The following is a 16,198-nucleotide window of genomic DNA, read 5'->3' as shown; positions in this document are numbered from 1 at the left end:
TGACTTCTGCTGGGCATACCTTGGCTTGAATCCTGTCACTTCTGTGGCCAATTAGGGCAGACATGGGTTGTAAAGCTCTGGAATGTGTATCCAGAAATTCTGACATTTTAAGTTGGAAACTGAAAGATCTATTAAATACTTAATATAAAGATCTGTTAAATAGGTGGTATTTTCATTTCTTTTCCTAGTTCACACAGACATGACTTTGTAAGAGAAATGAGGATGTGGAAAGTGAGTCACTAGCTACATAATGGGGACTATGTAGTAGGATTTGGTAACTGAAAAGATGTTTTCCTAGTGATGAATAAATTCATCTAATAAATACTTGGAAAAATTAAATATATAATTCCCTACCACATTCTCCAAAGTGGTTATCCAAGTTTAGAAAAAGGCAACAACAACAACAACAAAATAAACGATTAGGGGGACTGGACAAAGGAAATAAAAGGTGCTGCTCCGTGCTCAGTCACTTAGTCATGTCCGACTCTTTGCGACCCCAGGGACTGTAGCCCGCCAGGCTCCTCTGTCCATGGAATTTTCCAGGCAAGAATACTGGAGTGGGTTGAAGGGTGATAGTAGAGCCAAGATTAGATAAGATCATAAAAATGCAAACCGCCCACTTTTGCTAGAAGCTATGCCCAGGAACCTGAAAATGAGAACACGGTGGAACCAGCCAACTAACTGAGGGTAAACGAGAAAATTATTACAGATTGTCCAGTCAGATAAAGGATGCAAAAGGGAATAAATGAACATTTAATAACCTTCAACTTCTACATTTAAGTGGGTTGGAATGGCCAGAGGCAGACTGGTTTTCCTGCCTAGAATATCTGTGAAAGCTGAAAAATATATAGAAACCATTTGGTTGAGGGCTGTCAGAAAGTGCTGAGACAATAGAAGTGAGAGGTAGCTAAGTTTCTGGAAAAGGAAGAATTCGGAGAAGTGAGAGAGGTATTGTAATCCTGAGGGCATATGTTTATTTTGACTTGAAGGGAATGGTGGTTGGGAACTGATAATCTAGGATTTATATCTCCTGAGGCAGTTGCAAGGGAACAGAGAAACTAGCAGAACTTTTTGGTGGAGATTTGACAGGGGTAAGACAGTTGCTCAAGTCAGTTTCTCACTTACCATATTTGCCAAATACTGGGGCTGCATGGAGCAGAGGACAAAAACACCCAAGGAGAAAGTCTCTAGAAGTAGAGCATTTTAGCAGACTTGAGAAATAGTGATTAGAGTTGGGATTGTCATGCGTATTATAGACCAGGTTTTCAGTGGAAAATTCTAGAGGGCCTGGAGCAAACCAGGGGTAGATTGAGACTTATCAGAACTACAGCCCAGCCTTGACTCAGCACAGCTCCTGAGTAGAAAAGGATGATTTATCAAAATTATCTGCTTAGTGCAGGGCAGGATAAACTTGCTCAGAGGAAGCTAACACCACCTGGAGCCTTTATAATTTCTCTAGGCACAATGAGCATCTTTCATTAAAATATTACCAGGTTCACCAAAAGACAAGACACACAAATGAAGAAAGAGACAATAGATACAGAACTACAAGTGATCCAGGTGTTGAGTTTAGCAAAGTACCTTAAAATAACTATGATTAGTTTGTTTAAAAAAATACGTTAAAATGTGGAGAACTTCTCCAGAGAATTAGAATCCATAAAAAAGAAACATATGTAATTCATAGAACTACTAACCAACCATTATGTACAAATCATATGCCAGATGTATGCCAGGTGCTTTACACATGTAGTATTACTTAGTCATCTTAAAAACCACACGAGGTATTTTTTATTGTCTTGTTTTACATGTGAAAGAGACAAGGGTTACTAATATGTCCATCATGCATCTTCTCCCTCTTTTCCCTTCTCTCACACTCCACTTCTATTCATGAAAGGAGAAGCTGTGTGGATTCTATTCCTGTACATTTTAGATAGGTAAAGAGAGACAGGACCTAAGAGGGAAGGGACTATGTCAGAGAGGTTAAATCAATCTGTAGAATATATGTATATATATACGGCTGAGAGAGGAAGGAGATAGAGGAACAGGAACTGGAACAGTCTTAGTTTTTGTGTGTGCATGTATGTGAAAGGCTCTTAGAACATCTCCAGGTTAGATATGATTGAGGAGTAGAGGAAGAAAATTTGAAAAATATCATTGTGGGTAATGAACTATTTCCTGTTTGGTGTTCTTTGAAAGCACACATAAATTAATTTTAAAATTACTATTTGTCTTCTGGGTAGTGCTTCTTTATATGCTATTTATATGGAGACTACAGCACGTGGGGCCACTAGATTTGTTAGGGTCACAAATAGATAAATACACTTATGTTTAGAGAGGTTAAGTATATGGCCTAAGTTCACATAATTGGAAAATAATGAAGCTTTCAGAAACCTAGGACCATCTGATTCCAAAGCCCACACTTCACGGACAATATAAACTGTATTTTACCACAACAGATTAGAAAACTGCCTGGCCTTACCATCACCCTGATACCAAAACCAAAGATGCCACACAAAAAAAGAAAATTATAGGCCAACATCACTGATGAACATAGATGCAAATATCCTCAACAAAATTCTAGCAAACAGAATCCAACAACATATAAAAAAGATCATACTTCATGATCAAGAGGGCTTTATCCCAAGGATGCAAGGATTTTTCAATATATGCAAATCAATCAATGTGATACACCATATTAACAAACTGAAAGATAAAAGTAATATGATCAACTCAATAGATACGGAAAAAGCTTTTGACAAATTCAATACACATTTATGATAAAAAAAACTCTCCAGAAAATAGGCATTAAAAAAAAAATCTCAACATAATAAAGGCCATATATGACAAACCCACAGCAAACATTATTCTCAATGGTGAAAAACTGAAAGCATTTCCTCTAAGATCAGGAACAAGACAAGGGTATCCACTCTCACCACTATTATTCAACATAGTTTTGGAAATCCTAGCTACAGCAATCAGAGAAGAAAAAGAAATAAAAAGAATCTTGACTGGAAAAGAAGAAGTAAAACTCTATTTGCAGATGGCATGGTACTATACATAGAAAACCCTAAAGATGCCAACAGAAAATTACTAGAGCTAATCAATGAATATAGCAAAGTCACAGGATATAAAATTAATAACATAAATCTCTTGCATTCTTATACACTAACAATGAAAAGTCAGAAAGAGAAATTATCCCATTCACCATGGCAACAAAAAGAATAAAACACCTAGGAATAAACCTACCTAAAGAGACAAAAGACCTGTATGCAGAAAACTATAAGACACTGATAAAAGAAATCAAAGATGACACAAATAGATGGAGAGATACCATGTTCCTAGTCAGTATTGTGAAAATGACTATACTACCCAAAGCAATCTACAGATTCAATGCAATTTCAATCTCTATCAAACTACCAATGGTATTTTTCTAGAATTAGAACAAAAAGTTTCACAATTTGTATGGAAACACAAAAGACCCTGAATAGCCAAAGCAATCTTGAAAAAGAAGAATGGAGCTGGAGGAATCAACCTGCCTGACTTCAGACTGTACTCCAAATCTACAATTATCAAGACACTGGCACAAAACAGAAATATAGACCAATGGAACACTGGCATAAAAACAGATATACAGACCAATGGAACAAAATTGAAAGCCCAGAGATAAATCCATGCACTTATGGGCACCTTATCTTTAACAAAGGAGGCAAGAATATATAGTAGAGAAAAGACAGTCTCTTCGATAAGTGGTGCTGGGAAAACTAGACAGCTACATGCAAAAGAATGAAATTAGAACACTTCCTAACACCATACACAAACATTAACTCAAAATGGATAAAAGACCTAAATATAAGACCAGAAATTATAAAACTCTTAGGGGAAAACACAGGCAGAACATTCTTTGACATAAATCACAGCAAGATCCTCTATAACTCACCTCCTAGAGTAATGGAAACAAAACCAAAAATAAACAAACAGGATCTAATTTAACTTAAAAGCCTTTGCACAGCAAAGGGAGCTATAAACAAGATGAAAAGATAACCCTCACAATGGGAGAAAATAGTAGCAAATGAAACAACTGACAAAGGATTAATCTTCAAAATATACAAGCAGCTCATTCAGTTCAATACCAGAAAAACAAAACAATCCAATCAAAAAGTGGGCAGAAGACCTAGACAGACATTTCTTCTAAGAAGAAATACAGATGGCGAATAAACACATGAAACGATGCTCAACATCGCTCATTATTAGAGAAATGCAAATCAAAACTACAATGAGGAGGTATCACTTCACATGGGCTGGAATGGTTATCGTCAAAAAAAATCTATAAACAGTAAGTGCTGGAGAGGGTGTGGAGAAAAGGAAACTCTCTTACACTGTTAGTGGGAATGCAAATTGATATAGCCACTATGGAGAACATTATGGAACTTCCTTAAAAAACGAGGAATAAAACTACCATATGACCCAACAATCCCACTACTGGACATACACCTTGAGGAAGTCATAATTAAAAAAGACACATGCACCCCAATGTTCATCACAGCACTATTTACAATAGGTAGGACGTGGGAGAAACCTGGATGTCCATTAACAGATGAATGGATAAAGAAGCTGTGGTACATATACACAATGGAATATTACTCAGCCATAAAAAGGAACACATTTGACTCAGTTCTACCAAGGTAGAGCCTATTATACAGAGTGAAGTAAGTTCAGAAAGAGACAAATATCGTATATTAATGCACATATATGGAATCTAGAAAGATGGCACTGATGTACCTAACTGCAGGGCAGCAGTGGAGATGCAGACACTGAGAAGAGACTTGTGGACACAGCAGGGGAAGGAGAGGGTGGGGCGAATTGAGAGGGTAGCATGGAAACGTATACATTACCATAGGTAAAATTAAGTAGCCAGTGGAAATTTACTGTATGATGCAGGGAGCTCAAATCCGATGCTCTGTGATAACCTACAGGGGTGGGATGGGGTAGGAGGTGGGGTGGGAGGTTTAAGAGGGAGGGGACATATGTATACCTATGGCTGATTCATGATATATAGTAGAAACCAACACAATACTATAAAGCAATTATCCTCCAATTAAACAAGATAAATTAAAAAATAAAAAATTTAAATGGTATTTATGGACATTTATTGAGAACCTGCTGTGTTCCATGTACTGTTCTAATCATGGGAACTATAAAGAAAAATGAAAAGCTGCTGTTCTCAACAAAATCATTATTGGCATAAAGTACTACTTGAATTATATTGAAAACATTCCTACCAAATAAAGAAAATGAGAAAAGAAAAAGAAAAAAGAAAAGAAGACTGCCTGGTCTTGACTTCCAACAAAGAGAGATAGCAAAAGAAGAGTTTCTACTCTAAACCTAAATTTGAATAAGGCTGAGGAATTAGTTGGTAAAATGGGGAAGTGGTAGAAATGTCAGGAAAAGGCAACCATGTTTTCCTAGAGTCTGGGTAGTCAAATTTATATCATAGGCTTTAACCAAAACCATAGGATCATATATTTTAAAAACAAATTGAAATATACTTTTCTCCAAAAAGAAACAGAATGCACAAAGTCATTCTGGTAAATACAGGCATCCAGAAAGGCCTCATTGCAGGAGCAACATCTGAGCTGAGTCCTTCAGAATGAGGTAGAATTTGAACAGATGGAGATAGGAGAAGGGAAAACGTGAAAAAAAGTTCAGTGGTGGGGTGATTTTAAGTTTGTATATTAATTTGGTTGGACTGTATGATATAGGAAGGAGAATAACGGGAGGCAAGGATGGAGTTTGACTACCTAGCTAAGGAATATAGACTTTAAAATATGATTAATAGGAAGCCACAAAATAGTTTTAAGCTGAAGAGTGGCAGGATCAGTGCTGTGTTTCAAGAAGATTAATCTGGCAGCAGTATGGAAAATGGATTGGGAAGGGGCAACACTAAAAGCCAAGTTAAGCAATTACTGTAATATTAAAGGAAAGAGGGGAAGGGGACTTGACCTAAGATAATGATAAGAAGAATAGAGAGGAAAAAATACATACAGTAGATGTTATGGTGTTAGAGCAGGCACGACATAAGTAATCAGGTGACATTAGGGGAATGCTTCAAGAAGATTAACCTGACTTAAAGAACAGAGCAAATTAGGAGTGACAGATTGGACACAGGGAAGCAAATTAGGAGTTTATTGAAGAAGTAAGTCTTGGTGAGAACAAGCAGTGGGAAGGGGGAGGGAAGAACAGTTACAACTCCTGAGAAAAAATTTGATATGACTTAGGAATGAAATGGGTGTAAAGGGTGAGAAGGCTGAAAGTGACTGAGGTTTCAAGCCTGGGTGAGTAGACAGTGGTGGTGCTGCTATTAACAGAAAGACAGAAGTTAGAATGAGAAGTTAGCTGGAGGGGAAACAACAAAGTGAGAAACAGAAGGAAAAAAAAAAAAAGTCAAAAGATTTACATGGGGAGCCGATGACATCAGATTCTGAAAGAACATATGAAAGAGGTGTGAGAAAGAAGTGCTGAGAACTTGTAAAAATAGGATCAGGAAGGTTAAAACTCTAAATAAGTCTTGTCACATAGTAGGGACTCCAAAAATATTTGGTGTTGAATGAATGAACAGAAGCTTGTGAATTTTTCCCTCCATAACACACTGCCTTTCAGGCTTTTTGCTGCTTGGAGATGCCACGTGAGAAGCAAGAAGGGAGAGCCATTCAAACACTATTTTGCTTCTTTCCTTTCTAGAAGAGGAGAGTGGTCTTTGATCTGATGGAGTGGAGCACAAGAAGCACAACATGGGTAAGGAAGGAAGTACCTCCTACCAGTTTAAGTGAATTCGAGTCCAGTGAAGTACAGAGGCACGGGGTGTTAAGTGAAGGGAGAAGGATTAGCTTTGGTGCTGTAGTCTGTGTTTATCTGGCTACACTGGTAGCAAAAACCAAGGAGTTAAAAGTATGACACTTATTTTTAAAAAGTACGTAGTCAGCAGAACTACATTCAAATTCTGACGAGATCACTTCAGTAGCTGTGTGACCTTTGGTAAGTCACTTGATCTCTTTAGTCTTCTCTATCTGTAAAAATAGGGATAGCAATTTATCTCATGGAATTACTGTGAGGATTAAATGAGTTAAGATATGCAAAGCACTTGGTTAAGTGACTAGCTCTTATTATAATAAGTGCTACCAAAAATGGGTATCTGCTAGACTTGGATCAACTACATACTTGTGAGTTTGCATGGGAGAGGAGTGCTAAAGAAGAGGTCTCTTTGGCCTCTACAACTATACCTGGCACACGGTGCTCAATAAATGCATGCTTAGTTGCTCAGTCCTGTCTGACTCTTTGCAACCTCAATGACTGTAGCCTGCCAGGCGCCTCTGTCTATGGGATTCTCCAGGCAAGAATACTGGAGTGGGTTGCCATTTCCTACTCTAGGGCATCTTCCCAACCCAGGGATCAAGCCCGAATCTTCTATGTCTTCTGTATTGGCTGGCGGATTCTTTATCACTGAACCGCCTGGGAAGCGCTCAATAAATATTTGTTGAACGAATAAATATGGATTCTCACATCCCCAGTTCAGAGGCAGAGAGACTCTAATCTCATGTAATGTTAAGCCAGGATGGAAAAGAATAGTCTTTCCCATCCTTACTATAAACTATTATTGCTACATAATACCTCATTGCTTGGGTGAATTGTTGTTCTTCTAACCTTTCCCCTATTTCAATTTAACCATTCTTCTATTTAGGACATTAAAGTTGTTTCCAGTTTTTTACCATTGTAAATAACACCGAGATAAACATTACCATACCTATGGTCATACTTTTCTCTCTTTCCTCACTGTTTTCTTGGGCTATATTCCTGGTAGTGGAATTAAAGTGTTGAGGGTTACCACTTTTCAGAAAATTTATACTCCCTCTATCAGTGTATTAAAATGCAAATGTCTGTTTAAGATATCATGTTCAAAAGAATGTATTGAAGCCCCGTGAGAGAAATTTCTCCCCAGTAGATCTCCAAGATCCTGAGGAATCAGGTAGAGTATAGTAAACTGAGTGGTTGGGCTTTAACAGTCAGGAGGTATCTGTTGCCTCTGCTCTGCAAAGATAGGAGATGGGTGTTCGTCAGATAGGAAACAGGAACTTAGTGGGTGGACCTAAAAGGGAGTGTGGGCTTTGAAACAGGAAAAAAGAAGTCTGCTTCTGATAGTGAAAGAGACACATTATTGTGTTGTCTTGATCTCCCATATCCTACTGGGTCAAACTGTTATTCTGTAGCCACTAAGCAATTATACTCAACCCTGAATTGCATTTACAGTTTTTTCATTTTGCTTTCTCAGTGTTGTATTACTGTTTCATGTGTATGATCGTTTTAGATTTTTCATTTCAGGAAATGGTAAACCAGAAACCAGGCAGTTATTTGATACTTTCCTCTTTCTCTCTCCCTATATCCAATCCTTCACAAGTTCTCTTTCTCTAAAATACTGCTTTAATTGGTTTACTTTTCTCATCTTGACTTCAATATCCAATCCCAAGCCAAAATCGTCTCTTGCCTAGACTACTTCAGCGCCCTCCTACCTTATTTTCTTGTTTTCATTTTTGCTTTGGAAAGTTCATTTCTAAATTTTGGCACAATTAATCATTTAAACATTTAAATAGATGATGTCATTTCTAATGATTTCTTTCTGTACATAAAGTCCCACGTTCTCAGTTTGGGCTACAAATCCTGGTATGATTTTAGCCTGCTCACTTTTAGCTCCTCACCTTTTGGTTCTCTCTATTCTTGCTCATTTTGTTTCAGTCACAATGATCATTCCATTCTTGATTTGAGGATCATCTCTTTCTGGCCTTTGGGTCTTTGCACATGGATTTCTCTGCACCTGGAATGGTCTTCCTGCCACCCTTCACCTAGCTAATTCCTTCATCTGGCAGATCTCAGTTTAATCGTCACTTTTATAGAGAGGCTATATTTTAGCAAGCCCTTATTTTCCTTCATAAACTTCTCACAATTAAGAATATACATATTTAATTCTGTCTCTTTCATTAGAAAGTTTTTTGAGACCACAGATAATGTCTACCATAATAGATTGAATATCTGGGACTTAGCACAATTTCTAGCATAGACTATGTGTTCTTCATTGAAATAAACCATAATATCCAGCATAGTGATAGGAAGAAAATAGGGTTTAAGATATAGTTACTTAAGGACAATTTCCTGTTGCCATTAAAATGTAAAATCAGGGATTTTTAAGTTTAGTGTCATATAACGGAATTCAGGAATTATTCTCTATAGCATGAAACCAACAAAGGCAAGTCATACTTGATCCATATTTCAAAGTATGTCCAGTTTTTCTCTATCCTCTGGAAGACTGGGACAGATTTGGGATCAGGGCAGGATCAAATTAGCTGCTTCCCTCTGGTGGGTACTTTAACACTCTTCATCACCTGGTGACATGGGCACTCACCAGTAGGCTGTGACACAAAGCATGGAAATGCTGCTGATTTGTTTCCAGCTCATCCCATTCCAGCCGCCAACAGCTTGTGGGTCTGAGGATGAAGGGGAGTCCATATGTCAATGATTCGCAGACCCCACTGGATTTTAGAGCCCTGGGAAGAGACAATGGAAGTGTGAGGCTCCTTCGTGATATCCAGAACCTTGACCCAGATCCACTTAAATTTAGCTTAAGTCTAAGACTCTATTGTGAAATCCTTTAGGTTAGGGCCTGTGAATTATTCACCTTAGGATGTACCTATCAGGGTATATGGCACACAGCAGAGTCTCAAAGTCTGTCAATGAATGAATGCAGCACCTATTCTGAGACCTCAAGACTCTGATGGGTATTTCCTCTCCTGAGCTTACTCTGTCCCATTCATTCCTGCTGCAGCAACCACATTATACAACAGTATGCTAACTATCTGCATCCCAGACCTGGTTCTTCTGTGGCAAGATGCTGACGGAAGACACAGTTAAGAAGAGATTTCGTTTAAGCAGTTTCCCCAGCAGCATCCATGGGCCGAAGTCCATAGACAAGCTTACTCAGATACCTGTACATAGGCACTGTGACAGAACTAGGAAGCAGTAAAAGTGGTCTTTGCCATCATTCCTAATTCAGCTCTGGAACTGATTCTCTCGGAAACAAGAATTCTAGTACTTAAAGAAATGGAAAGGTGGGGTAGATCCTAGGTGCCACTCATTCCTTGACGATCAGACCTCTGTCCTGATGTCTAAACATAGTAGGTGTTTAATAAACATTTGCTGAATGGATAAACATCGTTCTGTTTATCTTTTTTTCCTCTGCATTCTCAGAGACTTTCTGGATTTCCAGTCTTCATCCAGACTTTAGAATATTCTACTGAGACATATCTTTCACTGTCTCCTCATTCATCTCCACATACTGAGCAGCCTGACCTTGCTATTTCACGCCCACACCTGTAGTTGCTACTCTGGAATTGACCCCCTGCTGCCTGACACTTGGGGATGCCCATGCCCTCCCTCTATCTTAGTCTTCCTAGCTGGAACCAATAAGAATAAATATTTGCATGGATTAGGGAGGTTCTCTTGGACCATACTTGATCACCCGGAGCTTGTAACAAGAGGCTGGTGACTGGGAAACCATCTGGTAGAGGGTGCTGAAGTCTCCTTTGGGGTCATCCATCCTCAAGGAGCCATCAGCTGTTCCAGGGAGTAGGGATGGGCTGAGAAGTCGTTCTTGGAGATCACATTTCAGGCACACTGCAATAAAAATGGCATTTGGGGAGGGATTGTTTGTCACAAGTTACCTCAGGCTATATGATTAAGAGAGATCATCTGCCACCCATTCCGCGTCCACCAGGCAAGTAAGGGTTGGGAGGCAGGAAAGTGGACAGAGGAGCAGGTCTGAAATAATATTGCTCTACATAACAGGTAACTTTATTTTCTGGGTGTGACATGATTTTTTTTTCTTGTTTTACTTCTGGGCTGGCTGAGCAGTTTCCTCATAGTGAGAGATCTGGCTTGTGATTGAGTCCGAGAGGAATGTGTGTCTGCTGTGGAGGAGGCAGTTAACACTGCAATATGCAGGGCCTTTTGGCAATCAGAGAAGGAAATGTTGCCCCTCCTGCTTCCCTGTGGCTAAGCTTTGGCAAGACTGCAGGTCAGATGAAGGAAGAGCAGGAAAGCAGAAGTCAGGCAGTCAGCTGACAGCTACTGCTTCTGTGTGAGCTCTTCCAGGACACTCGAGGGAGGGGGAGGACTAAGTTCCTGAAACGGTTTATTTTATAATTCCCCAAGTGAATAGAACCTTTTGGACCTTGCAACATCACTATGGCAACATACAACACTTCTGAGGGTGTTCCGACTATGTATGGGTTATTCATGGAGGTTTTTTATGCTTCCATAAGCTTCTTCTCCAGCAGGCATGTTCACATGTCACAGTGTACAATGTTCTGTTGCTCTGGATTTGAATCCTTGATACTATGAAGGTTTTAAATGAAATATATATTGGGTTTAAGTATTGTTAACAAACTATGAATATATGAGTGTTCTGTACTTGTGAGAAGGTTAGCTGTTGATGTCAGTGATTTATGAAATGACTGAAGTACCTGCAACATGAGGTAAAAACAAAAGTAGAAATAATGTAGAAAGAATAGGTCTAGCTGGGCCTGGCAACCAGACCTGGACATCATTTCTGGATGAGAGAGCTCTTGGCCAGGTGTGTCCCAGAGCCCAGGAAGTCATTAGGAGGGACTCTGCCTAGGACTCCTGCTACTGCTAAGTTGCTTCAGTCATGTCCGACTCTGCGACCCCATAGACGGCCTCCTACTAGGCTCCCCCGTCCCTGGGATTCTTCAGGCAAGAACACTGGAGTGGGTTGCCATTTCCTCCTCCAATGCATGAAAGGGAAAAGTGAAAGTGAAGTCGCTCAGTCGTGTCCGACTCTTAGCGACCCCATGGACTGCAGCCCACCAGGCTCCTCCGTCCGTGGGTTTTTCCAGGCCAGAGTGCTGGAGTGGGGTGCCATTGCCTTCTCTGGCCTAGGACTCCAGCTTCCCCTTACTTCCTCTGTGCCTGACTGCTTCATTGTTGGGTCCTTGGGTTTTAGGATTAGACAGCTGTGCTCATCTGACTGAGGTTCTTGACTTTGGCTGCAGTAAGAATCACCTAGTGAACTTGTAAAAGGTACGGATGTCTGGCCCCTACCTCACACCAGCAAAACTGGGATCTCTGGGGCTGGAGCTGATATTGTATTTTTAAAAGTTCCTCATTTGATTCTTACTGTAGCCAGGGATGAGAACTAATGGAACCGTAGTCTCAGCAATGTTCCAAACCTGGGAAAGGTGTTTTAGCAGGGTTTGAGTCTAGAACCAGATATGCTTCTCATCACTCAGACCCAGGTGCAGAGACAGCAGAGACCAAGAATGAGAAAAGAAGTTCATCCGAGCAGACTATGCTCTGTCAGAAAGAGGCCTCTGAGGAAGCATCTAGGGAGAGGGTGAAGGAAGCAGGTAGTGTTGGGTGGAGAACCTTGTAAAGAGAAGTCAGAGTGAACATCTGAAGAGCAGTCCTCAAAAGATTATATATTAGGAGAGCTTAGGGGTTTAATTAGCTTTTTTTTTCCCCTTAGGGAAACACATTTCTAGAAATTCACATAAAGAGCAATGCATCAGTTTTGTGAACAATGGGTAACTACAATATGGTCTTTATTGTGCTTGTTTAAACTCTCATGTGGGTCATACCCACCCCAGGAGAGGCCTACCTTCTTTGGACATCATTCCAACTTGTGCATGAGCATCTGGATTCCAGTGAAGATGTTTTCAGCAGTTCTACCACCATCTAGATCTAAGTTCTACCACCCACCCTGAAGACCTGTGGATTTCCAAAAAATAACTGCAGATGGAGATAAACATTCTGGGTCTGACCCTGGTGTTGAAAGCCACGGGAAAAGAGAGGGCAAAGCAGAGAATTCTCAATATGACCATGGGCAAATGCCATGCGGCAGCAGAAGAAAGGCTGGTTGCAGGAGATCCTGGCTCTGGATGGCCCTAGCCCTCCTATTGAGAGAAGTGCCCAGCAGGATGCAGGTTGCATGGTAGGTAAGGGCCCAGGCTCTGAGGTGACAGACCAGGGTTTGATGAATATGCTTTGGGCTGAGAGTAATCAAATGTATAAAATATAGATTTCTAATCCTAAGAGTTAAGAATGGGATTCGGAGTTGCCTGGCTTCAGATTTTGGCTTAGCTATTAATTTCCTGTGCAGCTCTGGGGGAATATTTAATTCCTCTGAGTGTCAGTTTTCTCATCTGTAAACAGGGATAATATATTTATTGATTTTAAGACACTTTTTTTTTTCACTTAGTGTCTCTGTATGGAGAAGGCAATGGCACCCCACTCCAGTACTCTTGCCTGGAAAATTCCATGGATGGAGGAGCCAGGAAGGCTGAAGTCCATGGGGTCGCAGAGAGTCGGACACGACTGAGTGACTTCACTTTCACTTTTCACTTTCATGCATTGGAGAAGGAAATGGCAACCCACTCCAGTGTTCTTGCCTGGAGAACCCCAGGGACGGCGGAGCCTGGTGGGCTGCCGTCTACGGGGTCGCACAGAATCGCACACGACTGAAGTGACTTAGCAGCAGTGTCTCTGTATATGTCTTACAATCACCATGGACCAGGCAGACACTCTTAACCCTTACTTACTACTCTAACCTGAAAGAACTCTCTCAGTAAGAATAAAATAATATTTCTAAGTGATAAAAAGCAATGTGTCACATTTAATTGGAATTGTTTCTCTTTCTTGGTGGTACATAAAATAATGGTATGTCTTATAATTGACACCATCTAGGCTTCCCTGGTAACTCAGACGGTAAAGAATCTGCCTGCAATGCAGGAGACCCAGGTTCTACCCCTGGGTTGGGAAGATCCCCTGGAGAAGAGAATGGCAACCCACTCCAGTATTCTTGCCTGGAGAATCCCACGGACAGAGGAGCCTGGTGGGCAACGGTTCATGCGGTTGCAAAGAGTCGGACACGACTGAGGTGACTAACACTTTCACTTTTAGATTCAATGGCATGTGATAACAGTACCTGCATCATGTTGTTGTTATGAAGATGAAATAGGATAATGCAGGGAAAGGAGTTAACACTGTTTGGGAAAAAATAGATATGAAGTGAGCAATTGGTCTTGGGCAAAGCAGGTGGAATGGAGGCCATGGGAAGATTTTACACACAAAGGAAAGACAGGAAAATCAAGAGAAGTTGTTAAAGGCATCACAGGCCCTTGACTGAAATGGGGGGGAAGGGGAGATAGATTAAGAACCCAATGGCTATCTCTATAAAGAAAGGACCAAGGTGTATCCTCCCCTTTGGGGACAGAAGTCAGTATATCTATTTTTCTCATTAAGCACACACTCCTAAAGGGGAAGACACAGTTTAGTCTTTTCCCTTTGAAGCTGTGGCTGACTGTACTGATAGGTCCATTTGCAGGTCCTGCCACCCAGGTCTTAGGCCCACCTTCAAAGGGGATGGAGACTAGAAATGGCTTTATTCCTACAATCCTGTGGGACCTGAATTAGGTATCACTGCCGGCTGGAACAGTATCCAGGACCTTGCTGGCATGCCTACAGCACTGGATTGACCTCTTGGTTTCCACAACCGCCAGAACGGACTTTGTTAACATCGTCTAGGGCCACTAGTTGAACTCCCTGGGGCTTGTTCTATAGTTGCTTTAGTTCCCCTCAATTTGGTGTCTTCCTATTGAGAAGATCTCTATTTAATCATTTAGTTTTGGTTCCTTTCCTCTCCTTACGGGCCCTATTCATGTTATTGAGGTACCAGCTTACCTGAAATTATGTCAATAGTATCTGCCACATCAAAAATGAAAACTTGAGAAAACATATGATTCATTGTTCTCTCATGTAGTGTAGCTGATGCCCTATTACTGAGGTGTTTAAGTCTCTACACTGAAACTAACTGGCTCTTGCTGTCTGGGTTTAATCAGGTTCAGTTTCCTAATTGAAAATTAGAAGTTTAGAAATTCTCATGCTGACATTGGACAGCCTCATCCACTCCTCCTCCAGTCCCTAAACCTCAACTACTCTGTATTCTGATGACTTTCCAATCCTAATTCTAGACTAGGATAATCACTGTCTATGTAATATATCTTTTAGGGAGAGTGTACTTGAATCATCTCTGGTTCTGGAAATGTTGCTGATACTCCGTGAAGGAAGAAGAAGGTGAATATGTTCTTGATCTGTTCCGCTGTTTTGCAGCCAGGCTTTGAAGAAAATCTCCATGCTGACAATATCACTGTCTATAGTCTGAAGATCAATGTCAGTTGCCAGGACAGAACTCTCTGCAGAAGAAAGGGAAACGGTAGTTACAATGTTTAATTCTTTAGTTACAAATTTTTAAAACTATAAAATATTAAAAGCACCCATTTTTGAACCTGTCAATTCTACCTCTAGATATCTAGCCTAGAGACATTCTTGGATAGTACCCAAAGAGACACATGCAAAGATGTTCAGCACAGCATTGTTGCAAAAACAAATAATCAAAGCCCCAAACAGAAAGCTATTCAAATGCCCATCAATAGGGAAATATTTAAATAAATTATGGCATAGACTATGGAGTATTATGCAGCTGTTAACAAAGTTAAATGTACTGACATGGAAAGCTAGGAGATAGTGAATAAAGAAAGTTCTAGAGCAGAGTATAGTGTGACTCATTTATATAAAAATAAAACTGTTAGCCTAAATACATACATATGTATGGAAATGCCTTTTACAGAGCTCTGGAAGTCTACTATTAAATTGTTAATGGTGGACTGGAGTAGAAATGGGGCAGAATTCTGAGATACATTCACTTTATATTATTCATACTTCTATACATTTGAATTTTATTGTATTTATGTATTTTATGTATTAAAAAACATTTTGGAATATAAAAACAGCCAAAAATAATATAGCAATTCAAGTTCAGTTCAGTTCAGTCACTCAGTCATGTGCGACTCTTTGTGACCCTATGGATCTCAGAACAGCGGGCATCCCTGTCCATCACCAACTCCCGGAGTTTGCTCAAACTCATGTCCATCGCGTCAATGATGCTATCCAACCATCTCATCCTCTGTCATTCCCTTCTCCTCCTGCCTTCAGTCTTTCCCAGCATCAAGGTCTTTTCCAGTGAGTCAGTTCTTAGCATCAGGTGGCCAAAATATTGGAGCTTCAGCTTCAGTATGAGTCA

At 40.2% G+C, this 16,198-nt stretch overlaps 1 protein-coding gene and 1 long non-coding RNA gene across 4 annotated transcripts in view; one reads left to right on the top strand and one right to left on the bottom strand.

Moving 5' to 3' along the window:
- The window catches only part of M1AP (meiosis 1 associated protein), a 95,802-nt gene that overhangs the window by 13,092 nt on the left and 66,512 nt on the right, over nt 1–16,198 (bottom strand). For all 3 annotated transcript variants that reach the window (XM_061431835.1, XM_061431833.1, XM_061431834.1), the window contains 3 exons: nt 15,138–15,311; nt 10,554–10,716; nt 9,449–9,590 (listed from right to left, as the gene is read on the bottom strand). In XM_061431835.1, coding sequence (XP_061287819.1) covers nt 9,449–9,590; nt 10,554–10,716; nt 15,138–15,311 — 479 coding nt within the window. The remainder of the gene's footprint in view (nt 1–9,448; nt 9,591–10,553; nt 10,717–15,137; nt 15,312–16,198) is intronic.
- LOC133256793 (uncharacterized) lies at nt 6,197–15,211 on the top strand. The gene is made up of 3 exons (XR_009739307.1): nt 6,197–6,792; nt 13,804–13,996; nt 15,127–15,211. It is a non-coding gene; the product is annotated as an uncharacterized LOC133256793 (long non-coding RNA).

Source organism: Bos javanicus, chromosome 11 (assembly GCF_032452875.1).
Source record: "Bos javanicus breed banteng chromosome 11, ARS-OSU_banteng_1.0, whole genome shotgun sequence".
Taxonomy (NCBI): Eukaryota; Metazoa; Chordata; class Mammalia; order Artiodactyla; family Bovidae; genus Bos; species Bos javanicus.
The sequence above is the reverse complement of the archived record's forward strand: the minus strand, read 5'-3'. Positions and strand labels throughout refer to the sequence as shown.